This window comes from Dendrobates tinctorius, unplaced genomic scaffold (assembly GCF_039654945.1).
Source record: "Dendrobates tinctorius isolate UK_male_01 unplaced genomic scaffold, ASM3965494v1 ptg000154l, whole genome shotgun sequence".
Lineage (NCBI taxonomy): Eukaryota > Metazoa > Chordata > Amphibia > Anura > Dendrobatidae > Dendrobates > Dendrobates tinctorius.
Window position 1 is genome coordinate 13,256,824 of NW_027361821.1, and position 14,378 is coordinate 13,271,201.

The 14,378-nt window shown below is 41.4% G+C and overlaps 1 protein-coding gene across 3 annotated transcripts; it reads right to left on the reverse strand.

The window, feature by feature from the left end:
* Nucleotides 1-225: 225 nt before the first annotated feature.
* LOC141050859 (uncharacterized) lies at nt 226-5,961 on the reverse strand. Of its 3 annotated transcripts, XR_012220542.1 has the most exons (5): nt 5,775-5,961; nt 5,648-5,684; nt 5,260-5,295; nt 4,355-4,773; nt 226-1,192 (listed from the first exon to the last, which is right to left on the reverse strand). XR_012220542.1 is itself a non-coding variant. In XM_073547532.1 (3 exons), the coding sequence occupies exons 1-3, from the start codon at nt 5,944-5,946 to the stop codon at nt 1,178-1,180; spliced, it is 606 nt and encodes a 201-aa protein (XP_073403633.1). In that variant the 5' UTR covers nt 5,947-5,961; the 3' UTR covers nt 226-1,177. The 3 variants fall into 3 exon arrangements, 1 of the variants encoding a protein (XP_073403633.1); XR_012220541.1 differs by lacking the exon at nt 5,260-5,295; XM_073547532.1 differs by lacking the exons at nt 5,260-5,295; nt 5,648-5,684.
* Nucleotides 5,962-14,378: the final 8,417 nt, after the last annotated feature.

Here is a 14,378-nt window from a genome sequence, read left to right on the forward strand (position 1 = left end):
ACAGGAAGTTGATATCACCAATTATTCCCATTTTATTTAGGTGTATCCATATAAATGGCCCACCCTGTATAGCTGTATCGAGGCACCAGAGGCCTTGATATTGCTGCATGTGCCTTGAACATAGTGTTAAGAAAAAGACGATGGCACAACTCTATAATTGTGGTGCACAGGTAGGATCCCCAATCCGTGACAATACTGAATATAGACTTGGTACACACATGTGGATTCCAATGCAAATAGTGATTTAATAAGGTACAGTACATACAGTGACGTTTCGGTCTATATGACCTTCATCAGTGTACTAGAAATAAAAAAGTGGACATAAGTATAAAATAAATAAAGTATAAACAAAAGTTGTACAACATATGATTAAATCTGGGTAGAGAATATCCATTACATGATTTATATGCAAAAAACATACACAGCATTATGGCTGGTGGCATAATATATAAAACACAGAGTGAAAACAATCTAAAGTACAAGAGGCAATTTATGAGAGAGGCAAATACCCCTAAAAAGCACTGTGGTTTCCTATTGTTAGGGTAAAAATACGATTCTAAGGGGAAAAAGAAAAGATGGTGGCATCATGACAGGTGAGCCACAGTATATTAGTGGTATGGAGAGATGTGAAATGCCTACATACCGTAGCTTAGATAAGGAGGCAGCCTGGGGCCAATTTGCTGTAAATATAACATAATCGCCGGTACCAGCGGTAGAAAGAGGTGCACCCCTATCAACAGAAGTAAAAGTGTCTGATATATCTTACCCTTTAGAAGTGCGTGGTGCAGGAGACAGCATGGACACGGTGTCTGCCGCAAGTCCGGTGTGCTGAATGGAGTGAAGCTGGCGGTATATTTATATGTGGGGAAGGTGGCAGCTGGGCGGAAGTGCGTCACCGGTATTTGTCCGGCGTGCGCTCCAGCGTTGCCATGGTGCATTCCACCAGCAGGAAGATGCTGGCAGGGAAGGGAGTGTGTGTTCCGCCTCCATAGGAGGATGTAGGAGAGGGAGGGGGAGTGTTTACCTCTACTGCGCAAATCAGGGCAAGATAACTAAATGGTGTTCAGCAGTGAATAGTGATGACAGGGAGTAGGTGGAGATCACTGTTATATCACTATAGGATCAGACATGTCGAGGTCAGACGGTGCCACGAGGGTGAATGCTGACTTCATAATATTCAATGTGGTTGATTCTGCAATAAAAATACATGCAATTAGTAACATGAATAAAAAAGAATACATTCCATTACAGACCACTCATGGTAAATGCACGCCTGAGGTAAAGAATAAGTTAAGACATAAGAAATGACAGGACATCATATTCCTTGTTTAACCCCTTGAGTGCCAGTGTATTAAGTTCATGAATCCTATAAGCCTCACTCCTTTTTAGGAGATTGATAGGATTGCCCCCCACGTGGAAGTTGAACTTTCTTGATAAATTGATATTTCAGTTGAGCAATCGAATGGCCTGTAGTGATGAAATGAAAAGGGATCGGCAGAAGTAGATTTTTACACCTGATGGTTGACTTATGTTTTGAAATTTGATCCTGTAGGGGTTGTGTAGTCTCTCCCACATATAGTAGACCACACGGGCATTTAATTAAATATACGACAAAGGACGTGCTACATGTGTAGTACTCTTTTATGTTGTATTGCTTACCCTTGTGGGGGTGATGGAAGAAGCTACCTTTCTGGACATTATTACATTGTGTACACTGTAGACAGGGGAAGGTACCGTATTTGGGGTTCATGAGAAAACGTTGTTGTTTAGATGGGCGGGAAGAACCTACATCTGCTTTGATCAGAAGATCCCATAAATTGTGTGGTCTCCTGAAACAGGGGAGGAATGGTTTGCTGAATTCCTTAGCATTGGGGTGAACTGTCTTGAGCATATGCCAGTGTCGACGTATGCTAGTATGGAGTCGATAGGCCAGGGGGTGGAAGTCATGGATGAAGGGAATGCGATTGCCCGTTTTTGATTTTGGGGGGGTTGACAGATCTATGGTATTCAATATATTTGGGGGATACCCCCCTCTCTGTAAATTTTGACCGCATCTCTGTCATATGTTTTTCTTGGGTCACAGTATTAGACACTATTCTTTGCACTCTTTTCATTTGTGATTTGGGGATGGAATTCTTCATCCTAGTAGGATGAAAACTCTCGTAGTGGACTAAACTGTTACGGTCGGTTTGCTTGATGTACAAGTCAGTGGAAAGGTGACCAGAATCATCCTTAATGATTAATGTGTCCAGAAAATTGATCTGTCTGAAGTCGTGTGTCATCGTGAAGGTGAGTCCAGGCCAGGATGATTATAAAAAGGAATGAATCCAGCGTATCTGGTGGCCCACCCCAGAAGCAGAAGATATCATCGATGTACCTCTTCCACAACAGGGCATGTGTGCGGAAGAGATCATCCTTTTATATTATGCTTTCCTCGAAATGGGCTACATAGCAGTTTGCATACGGGGGTGCTGTATTAGAGCCCATAGCGGTGCCCTTGACTTGCAAATTGTCCTCAAAAAGGAAGAAATTCCTTGTTAGGATAATTGAAAGTAGGTCACAACAGAGATTGACTTGTTCTGGACCATATTCAGACAGTTACAACAGTCTGCATACCGATTTAATGACTTCCAAGTGTGGTATGGATGTGTATAAGTACTTGACGTCAAACATCACGAGGATAGCATTGGGTGGAATGTGACCTAAGTTGTGTATTACATCTAAAAAGGCCCCTGTGTCCAAGAGGAATGATGGTGCCTGTTTTGTAAAGGGTGTCAGAATCTTTTACAAATATTTGGAGATGGAGAGAACACAGACTCCGTGGAACCACAATTGGCCTACCTGGCCTACCTGGAATTTTGTCTAAATTTTTATGTACTTTGGGAAGTACATAGAAGACGGGGGGGTTATAGGGAACTGTTTGATTAAATACTCGCATGCTTTATTGTCAAGAACCCCTCTATTCTTATATTTGGTTAGTGTCTCTTGAATCAATTGTTCAACTTCATGGGTTGGATCCCCCTGAAGTGGTTGGTAAATGGAGTTGTCACTTAATTGGTGATGTATTTTGCACAGGTACATTGTTTTAACAAGAATCACAATCGCACCACCCTTATCCGCAGGCTTGATAATTATATCTTTGTCATCCTGTATATTTCTTAAAGCCTGTTGATCGAGTGGAGTCAGATTGGGAGGGAAATGTACTTTTCCTTTATTGATGCCATCCCTCAGTTTTTGGAATGTATAATCCACAAAGGAAATAAATGTCTCCAAAGCATGAGACCCTGTAGGGGGTCTGTAATTGCTTTTGTTCCTGAGGCCTAAGCTTGAAGCGGAAATGACTGAAGTCTCAGGTGAAGTGACATACCTACCTGTTATGAATGGGTCACCGAGGAGGAGAGCACAATAGGCTGTGCCACCAGAATACCAGAGTGGTTGGTCGCTCAGTGGATTGCAGACCCTTGATCTTAACAACACAACTAGCAGTAGCCATGTAGCGTTCCTATGTTGCCCCAGACACTTCGTCACAGCCGGAGGACTAACTAAGCCTAAAGATAGAAAGGTGAAATCTAAACTGCCCCGGAGCAGATCCCCAAAGGAATAGACAGCCCCCATACATATATTGTCGGTGAGACAAGATGAAGCACAAACACAGACAGAAAATAGACTGAGCAAATGATGAGGCCCACACTGACTAGAGAGGACAGGACAGAAAAGGCGCTGTCTGCAATCACGCAAAAACCCTAACAATTCCAACACGACTGATGTACAAAAATACTGAGGTTTGCACAGGCTAATACAGCAGGGGACTGAGCAAACAAACACAAGATGCAAAAATACAGGGCAGGAGCCAGCAGCCCCTGGGGGAGCAAGCTGACCCCTGACAGCAAGGCAAAATTAAATGCAAAGGGTTTAGCAAATGACACTTAGCTGAAAAATGCAGGATCAGGCAGGAGACAAAAATCCTCAATAAGCAAAGAAAGGAGTATCACCAACAGCCACTGAGAGAAGTCTGCTCGCTTATGTAGTCCCAGTCACTACCCCCACTCCTCCAATTATCTTCTGCAGCTGTTGGGTTAGCATCATGTTGACCAGTTCCACTACCAGCAGTATCCACCAGAGGGAGCCTTGCCTCAAAAGTCGGATTAAGAGAGTTCACAACACATACCCGTGTAAACCTTATCAGAAAAATGCAATTTGAGTCTAAAAGTCCTATAAAACCTTTGTAGATCCATATCTAGGTTGAATGTGTCATATTTATAACTGGGGCAGAAAGAAAGACCTTTCTGCAACACTCGGTGTTCTGCAAAACCTAGATTTTTAGATGAGATATTAGTTACGAGTGGGTTATTACCTGAGAGCGAGTTATGTGGTTGAAGTCCATATTTCTGTGAGTGTCTCTTTCCTCTGCGGGTCCTCTTCTTCTTGTGGGTCTGCGTCTTTGGCCTAAAAAACGGTTGGTTGAGGGTTGTCTTTCGTAATCTGACCCTGAGGTTGACATGTCCGTAGAGGATCTGTAATTTGAGCGTATGGTGAAGTTCCCTGAGTTGTATGATTCTCGCCATTTGTAAACCCTATTCTGTTCGTAGTCTTCTGTGTCTCTAGCGAACTTGTTCCTTTTCCTTGTTTCGGTGTCCCGTCGGTGTTGTTCTATTATACCATTGATCTTAGTCTTTAGGTTGTTGAACTCCTCTGTGGTTGTGGCGGATTCCAGTTGATTTTTGATATTGATTATTTCTTCTTTGCACTTGGTGATTCCCCGATGCAAATGCTCTAGCGTGAGGGTTATAAGGTCAAAAGAACATTTATTAATAATTTGTTCAAAACGTGAGCAAAATTCTTGAGTCACTTAAAAGAGTTGGGCTTAAGGGGACACGTAGGCCCCTAGGTATCCTCTGTACTTTGAAGTACTCGGTGAGGGTGACGCAATGTAACTCAAAATTGGTGCAGCGTCTTAATTCCCATTCAAGATCACGGCCCCTGGTCTCTTTTGCTGGGACTCTAAGGAAATCACTGGAAAGAGTAGATTGTGCTATAATGCTGTATGTTTCTTCTGCATTATACGAAAAGGTAAGTGATGACATTGCCCAGAAGAGTGTGCTCAACGTAAGGGGTAACTAGTAAGAAAAAGATGATGGCACAACTCTATAATTGTGGTGCACAGGTAGGATCCCCAATCCGTGACCATACTGAATATAGACTTGGCACACACATGTGGATTCCAATGCAAATAGTGATTTAATAAGGTACAGTACATACAGTGACGTTTCGGTCTATATGACCTTCATCAATGTACTAGAAATAAAAAAGTGGACATAAGTATAAAAAAAATAAAGCATATATAAAAGTTGTACAGCATATGATTAAATCTGGGTAGAGAATATCCATTACATGATTCATATGCAAAAAACATACACAGCATTATGGCTGGTGGCATAATATATAAAACACAGAGTGAAAACAAGTGAAAACAATCTAAAGTACAAGAGGCAATTTATGAGAGAGGCAAATACTCCTAAAAAGCACTGTGGTTTCCTATTGTTAGGGCAAAAAAAGGATTCTAAGGGGAAAAAGAAAAGATGGTGGCATCATGACAGGTGAGCCGCAGTATATTAGTGGTGTGGAGAGATTTGAAATGCCTACATACCGTAGCTTAGATAAGGAGGCAGCCTGGGGCCAATTTGCTGTAAATATAACATACGTAATCGCCGTTACCAGCGGTAGAAAGAGGTGGACCCCTATCAACAGAAGTAAAAGTGTCTGGTATATCTTACCCTTTAGAAGTGCACGGTGCAGGAGACAGCATGGACATGGCATCCGCCGCAAGTCACGTGTGCTGAATGGAGTGAAGCCGGTGGTATATTTACATATGGGGAAGGTGGCGGCTGGGCGGAAGTGTGTAACCGGTGTTTGTCCAGCGTGCGCTCCAGCGTCGCCATGGTGCATTCCACCAGCAGGAAGATGCTGGCAAGGAAGGGAGTGTGTGTTCCGCCTCCATAGAAGGATGTAGGAGAAAGGAGGGGGAGTGTTTACCTCTCCTGCGCAAATCAGGCCAAGATAACTAAATGGTTTTCAGCAGTAAATAGTGATGACAGGGAGTAGGTGGAGATCGCTGTTATATCACTATAGGATCAGATGTGTCGAGGTCAGGCGGTGCCACGAGGGTGAATAGTGACTTTCAGAAAATGGTGACTTCAATTTTCAATTTTAGCTGTCATTTAGTTGAACAAAGCTAAACTAAATTTTTTGTCGTTTACCTTTTTGAATATCATAGCACAATTCACACCAGATAATGATCAATTTTACACTAAAGTTTCTCTTTTTTTCTTCTGCATTGTGTAAGTTCATGATCAACGAGGCCCTTTTTCTGCCTTAGGAAAGATATAAATCTAATCACTGTGAGGGGACACCTAAAATGTTTGCCCCATTAAGATGGCCCCCCTTTTTATAGTGATCTCCATGACCCCACCTCTGACCCTTCCTCTCAGAGCCATACTGAACCCCACTTCGTTCAAATAAATTAACCCTTACCACACCAACCCTTCATCCATCTTCAGCTCCTTATATCCCCTCAACACTGTCATGTCATCCTCCCTTGACAAATAGTACGGCCTCACTTGCCAAATGGGCATTTGTGAGCTCCTACTCCACCTTTTTTAAGATACCAGGGTGGCAACATAAATTATGACCCACCCTAAAGGAAGAAACACCAACTCCAAAAATCATGAGATCAAGTAGGAGGAAAAGGAATAACCAGTGAGATAAATAATGAACTTAATTAGATAATATATAAAATGGAAAGTACAAGTAAAATGAGAACACAATGCCTGGACAATACAGAAAGACCAAGGTCACCCTACAAGAGTAGAAATGTCAGATATAAATAAATACAGCAAGCATTCAAAGTAGAAGAATCATAAGCCACCAGGTCTGCCCAAAGACAAAGACCTTCCACAAAAGGTATACAACAGCCAATAGCGCAACATAAAGTAGTATCCGACGGTAGAGCTTACCAGTGGGATTGGAGGGTGACCATAAACCAGATGACAGAGCACTGATGCAAGTTTCGTGGGTACTGAGCAACGCTTTCTCAAGGGGATGTATCCTGGTGTCTCAAAAGTACCATTACATAGCCTCGGTAACCGGTCACATTGTTCAAATAGGCCAATCTCACAGCATGATCAACGCATGCGCATTGTGCCTGGCAGATCCTGCAAATTCAGGGCAGAGCATCATGCATCACAGCACATGTGCGAGGAGAAAAAAATCTCCAGTTGCGCGCCGGCGGTTTAAAGACGCCCACCCGCATAAAGGACGTGAAGCGCAACAATGCAATGCACACAGTCGAAATAAGATCAAAAGGTAAAACTCATGACCCCAAAATTACTTGGCAATGTAACTACAAATAATACAGCAGCACATATTAAAGCTATAGAAAAGAGGACTGACAGCATAAAGCAATATTAGCAATGTACAGTATAAATTCACAAATATATTTAACAGTTGATGCCAACAGATATAATGGTCCATATAAAATAAAAGACTATGATCCACAAATAAAGAGATGTTGATGTGCTGGATATGGGTGTCAGACGGAGGTCATCATAGAAACCAAAGTGCCAAGGATGTAAAAGTCCATATAGGGTATAGGACTATAATCCACGGCTGATAAGATGACAACATGGTCAATATGGATGTCATTCAAAAGGAGGCCAAATGAAGGTCAATAAGGACACCAAGGGTCAAAAGGTTACTGTAGGCAATATCCATAAAAAACATAGATAAATATAAGATGATTGAAAACAAGATTAAAAACAAGAAAAGAACATCCGGGGTCAAGGGTACAGGGTTCAGAAAGCAAAGGGACAAATACCAAAAATAAGCATTATACGTTCCGATACTACTCTATGTTGCGCTACTGGCTGTTGTATGCCTTTTGTGGAAGGTCTTTGTCTTTGGGTGCTTATGATTCTTCTTCTTTGAATACTTGCTGCATTTATTTATATCTGACATCTCTACCCTTGTAGGGTGACCTTGGCCTTTCTATATTGTCTAGGCATCATGCTATCGTGTTACTTGTACTTTCTATTTTATATATTATCTAATAAAGTTCATTTTTTATCCCATCGGTTACTCCTATTCCTTTTTATTTGATCTAGTAATTCTACATTGAATAATTTTTAAAATGGTATGAACATCTAAAATGATTCTGGAAAACTTGCAAGCTCTTGACCTGCTTAGTGAAAAGTTTTATGAAAGGAACTTTTGGTGTTACGTCCACAGAAGATAACAGCTGTCTGTAGATATAATACAATATGGCAATATAAGTTACATAGTTATATAAAATTAATTGAAAGTCAATGTATAAACCCCATGAGGTAAAAATTAACATAATCCATTGGGTGGTAATTATGCAGCCTTTATTATCAGGCAGAACACGCCAGTAATATAGACCAGCAGGGAACAATTTCTATTACTCAGAATCCCTTGTCCAAAAATATTTAAAGAAATTCCCATTAAAATAGCTTAATGTAGTCATTTGTAAAGAACTATGATCAAAGTATTTAGAAAGAAGGGACTCAGTAGTTTTGCATTTTAATTGGGTTACAACAATATACAGTAGGCCTCAATACTGAGGGGAAATGAAATGTATATTTTAGTTGAGTCAAAGGGTTTGGATATAAAATTGATCATAATGTGATGTGTATTGTGCAATAATAGCAACAGGTATTAACAATAAAACATGATTGAGTTTAACTTTATTCAACTAAGTGACTTATAAAATTTGAATGCCTAGACTATGGTCTTCATTATGTTTTTTCCAAATTATGGTAAATGTATTTTCTAAAATCTGCCTCAATTTTGGAAAACAAGTTCTATTTGTATTAATTAAATTTCCAAGTAGTAATCAATGAAGAATATTTTCATTGGGTCTAGCCTCACCCTAAGACCTCAAGAGATCTCTGATTGAAGATGAGCTGTAGTGTCTAGAACTAAGTCTCAGTCTCCTCTAGCCTTAGGCCGGGTTCATAAAGCATTAACACAGCCCGTTCAATGCATAGCGATGACAGGCTGCGTTAGCGCTATAGCATAACGCGATATGCCTTATGCTATACCGCTAGCTCTGATGCTTCATCAGCGCTAGCGGTGATGGAGCTTCAGATGCTGCAGGCCGCATCCGAGGCTCCTTCAGTGAATAGCAGCACATCGTGAACGCATGCCACTTTACGGCATACATCGCGATGCGCTACATAATGGGGGTCTATGGCAGCATTAACGGACTGAGTTACACCGTTTTATACCGCGTTGTAACGCAGTCCGTTTAACGGACTGCCATAATGCAGTGTGACCCCAGCCTTAGATTCATCTTAGATTCATTTATGTGTGTGGCCCTGTTTCTGGTACAGCATCATATGGGTTAGAGAAAGTGGATATGGTGAAATCTGAGTTCACCAAATAGCACAAATACTCCCAGGAAATTCGATTTTCTCCAAAGCTATTAATAGAGCTTAAAAAGCTTAAGATAAAAGAGTAATTCTCATTTTACCTCTCACCCCTGTGCATGCTAGTCTCTGTCCTCATGGCCTCTTTTTTAGCCATCACATGCTGCATTTCCAGTATTTTCACTCTCGAACAGGACCTCACTTTGATCAGGTCTTGGATGTCCCTGCACATTGGAAGGAATGCAATATCTTAAAGACACAATGTTCGCTGCCATCTTGCTATGGCAGTTTTATCCAAGGTCTGGTTGGAAGCCCAATCCTAGAGTGCAGACACAAGAGATATGGCATGCCATGGCAGAGAGAAGAGAAACTGAGAACCCAATGGAGAATAGCAGGGTTACAAGAGAGGTAAACGATTAGATGAGTATTAGTTTTCTTTTTACCATTTGCAAGTTTTCTATGGTTCAGCAAAATGGGGTCAGTAGGCCACCCTTTTGCTGAACTCCCATGGAGTGGAGTACAAAAAATTCACATTCTTAAGAATACATATTTTTTTTTAATATGAATGGAATTCAATTTCACTCAAATATGTTCACCCATCTCTAGTTACATTGCCTAAATAAGTTCCATGGCCAATTTGATCTGTAGATCAGTGGATTTAACAGAGTTTATATTTGATGTGATCATAGATAAATGACCTGTTCTAACAATATGCAATTATTGTAACATTGCAACCCTATTTGCAGTTTTGTTCTCAGTGCCTTGTTTATATACGGGTCCCTATTTACTTATGCAGTGAGAGACCTGTCAATCCAGAGCCACTGATTTGGAGAAGCAGCCAGGGAACCGCCTGTTTGACTAGTCTACAGCACATCTTGGTTTCTGGGGCTTTTAAAGGTTTTTTTGAAAGCCACTGCATTTCAGAGTCAAACATTCCTGACTTAGATCATACAGCTAGTGTATGATACATGCTGCCCCTTGATTGAGCAAGTTGTACAAGCTCTCATGTTCACTAGAAGAGTAAACCTTGAAAAAGTTGTATAACTCCTTGTCATTACCCATGCTTGGCCACAATAAAATAAAAAAGACTATGCCACATCCCATGCCTGCCCTGTTCCCTTGGTGTCAGCACTCGCTCACCCCGGGTCATCTCTGTGATTGTACGACATCTGACACCTACTCCCAATCAGGGCTGGCATCACTGTCCCCACTTTTGGACAAATTGAACATGAAGGGGAAGTCCAGACTACTGCTGATCTCTGGCTTCCTCTTCATGTTCAATTTGTCTGAAGGCAGAAATCGTGAGGCCAGCACTGATTTGGTGCTGAGGTCATGTGTCATACAATTGCATGATAGCCCTGGGGATAGTGAGTGCCAACACCAAGGGAATTTTGCCAGCAAGAGAGGTGAGTATAGGCTTTCTTATTTTGTAGGGGCTATGCGTTTCGTATGAGAAGGGGTTGTCTTAGTAGTGTGCAACCTCTTTAACTTGTTGCTCACACCAGCCAATCACATTGCTAATGTTTAAAAAATATAAGCAAACCTCTGATTGTTTGTTATGGCTAGAAGGACAGTATTTATTTTGATATGGTTTTATAAATCTGCCACAAAGATTTCCACATTTTAAAATAGATGTGTATTAAACTGTTATCCAACTTTTTGTAAATATTTCTGTATCTGATTTGTTTTAGCTTTATTTTCTATTTTAAAACGTGTTATATTTGAGATGCACTTAGAATTCTGATGTAACCAGTTGCTGTCCTTTTATGCAATCATTAGCGCTCTGAAATAAAATAGAAACACTGAAGTGTATTTCTGCAAAGGCAAAGCTATGAAGATTTGATAATTATCAATACCATGCTAAACAGCTTTGAATCATATTTTTCAGACAGTCATTTGTATTCTATCTATTAAATTATCATGTTCTCCTTTTCAATACTAGATTTGTTTATTTCTTTACAGTCTCGCTCAAATAAGATTGTCTGTATGTCGTTTTCACTTTTTTCTCTAATACAGAGTGGGCCATGTATATGAATACACCTAAATAAAATGGGAATGGTTGGTGATATCAACTTCCTGTTTGTGGCACATTAGTATGTGGGAGGGGGAAAAGCTTTCAAGATGGGTGGTGACCATGGCGGTCATTTTCAAGTCCGCCATTTTGGATCCAGCTTTATTTTTCCAATGGTATGAGGGTCATGTGATACACCAAACTTATTGAGAACTAGCTGAAGAGCCCGGCACTGCCCGAGCATAGTAACTAACTGTGGTTAGTTACAGCAAATTATAATTATCCTCCATCCCATAGTCCCGTGCCCATGTATCCATCATACATATCCTCCATCCCATAGTCGAGTGCCCATATACCCATCACACATCCTCCATCCCATAGTCCCATGCCCATATACCCATCATACATATTCGCCATCCCATAGTCGAGTGCCCATATACCCATCACACATCCTTCATCTCATAGTCCCATGCCCATATACCCATCATACATATCCTCCATCCCATAGTCCCATGCCCACATACCCATCATACATATCCTCCATCCCATAGTCCCGTGTCCATATACCTGTCATACATATCCTCAATCCCATAGTCCAGTGCCCATATACCCATCACACATCCCCCATCCCGTAGTCAACCATTATGACATCATAATGAGTGGTGGGGCTTGCAACCTATGATGACATCAGCGTCGCCATGGCAACTATTATGACATCATAATGAGGGGCGGGGCTTGATACACACACAATTTTTCCCCATTATGTAGATAGGGGCAAAATTTTTTGGTGAATTGGAACACACGGGGTTAAGATTTCACCTCACAACATAGCCTAGGACACTCTTGGGGTCCAGACGTGTGACTGTGCCAAATTTTGTGGCTGTAGCTGATGCCAATCCCGGACATACACACATACATACATGCATACATACATACACACACTTGAGCTTTATATATTAGATTTCACAAGCAAAACAATGGTGTGCTTGGTTTTAATGTAACTTTATTCTTTCATAAGTTATTTACAATTTTCTCTTTGTTTACAGCCATTGACATGTCACAGAGGTTAACACATGAGTAGAGGATAGAAAGTGTGTTGATGTCTGGTGAACGCAGTACCCAGGTCATTGCAGCAGATTTCAATGCAAGACACCCTATGCAAGAAAACTCACCATTCCCATTTTATTTAGGTGTATCCATATAAATGGTCTACCCAAAAAAGTTTGCCTCATCACTGAATATAATGTTCTGTGTAAGGCTACTTTCACACATCCGGTGTGTGTGGTCCGGCGGCGTGCGGCGAAAAGCCGGGCCGCCGGATCCGGCCTGCAGCCGTGACACTGGATGTGTGTGCGGCGAGATGATACGGCTCGGACATTATTAAAGGAGCCGCAGGACAGAGGCAGCCAATGAGACAGCTGCTGAAAGGGAGGTGAGGGGAGGAGAGGATAGGAGAGGGGAGGGGAGGAGAGGGGAGGGGGGTGGAGAGAGAGAGACATGGGGGGTTAACATTAGTGTCCAGGCAAGAGAATCTCTCTCTCTTGCTGGGCACTTGTGGGGTTAACCCCACAGAGAGATCTCTCTCTCTCACCCAGACACTGTGAGTGTTAACCCCACAAGTGCCCGGCGAGAGAGATCTCTCACAAGTGTCCGGGTGACAGAGAGAGATCTCTCTCTCTCTCGCCGGGCACTTGTGGGGTTAACATTCACAGAGTCCGGGCATGCGCTGTGGAAAAAGCCGGTCCGGCGCTGCAAAAAAACGTTACATGGAACGTTTTTTCCAGACGCCGGACAGGCTGTTTTTGCCGGATCAGGCAAAAACCGGATACGCCGCATAGGTATCCGGCGCGATGCGGCAATAATGAAACTGAATGGGGGAAAAACCGGATCCGGTGGCAACCGGATCCGGTGGCAACCGGCGCCGGATCCGGTTTTTACACTTTTCGCCGCATCGCGCCTGATGCTGAAAACCGGATGTGTGAAAGAGGCCTAAACTGAGGGTCCTGTTCCAATTTTTGTTTTGTCCATTCTGCAAATTCAGTGCGCAGAGGTCTGGACGAAGCATTTCTGAGCAAAACGCGCGTCGGGTGTGGTGGGCAGATTAGCCTATATAATAGTGTGACTACATCGGTATCAGGTGCATATGCATAGGTTTATATTACTTGATTTCTATTCATTTACATATGTAATTTTTCATTTGGATATGTGCAATATATATTCTTTAGCATAGTAGCACTTAATGCACTAGCACTGTACTTGAGTTTGAAGATTATTTTGTGCCTTTTTTGAAACTTGCAATGTATAGAATTATACAGAATATTGTTTATATGTATTACTGCCCACATTATGGTACTTTGTGATTAATTTTCCCAGGTTTCCCACCTTTTTCTTGTAACTGTGGTGTTTTTTCCACTGTTTTAATGTTTTCAATAAAATGAATATTTTTATGGATACATGGTTGTGAATTAGCCTTCTTTTTGGTAATTTGTCCTTAAGGTGTTTAAAATGTAAATTCAAACTTTGTATTTGTGCTATGTTTTCAAATATAGTCGTTAATTCTTGTTAAAATCAGTTGGTCTCATGTGAATCATAATAATTTTGAGATCTTTTGTTTTTTGAATCATGTGCAGTTTGTAGCTTCTGACATGTGCTGGTAAAGTTGTGGGCTCATTGACGGAGCCTGTTGCAAACAGGAGGAGGGGATCTATATATCCAAGGTCGTAAAAGAGGTAAAGGCTCATGCACTCGTCAATATTGTTATTCCATAAAAGCACAAATATCTATGAAGTTCTAATATTATGCTCACAAAAGTACGTGGGGCATACTCTACATTGTTATTAAAACTGACTTTATTTAGCAGCATTTGGATGTTTTTCTTTTGCTCAACAAATGGAGAGCTAAACAAAATAAAAATTAAGTTATTT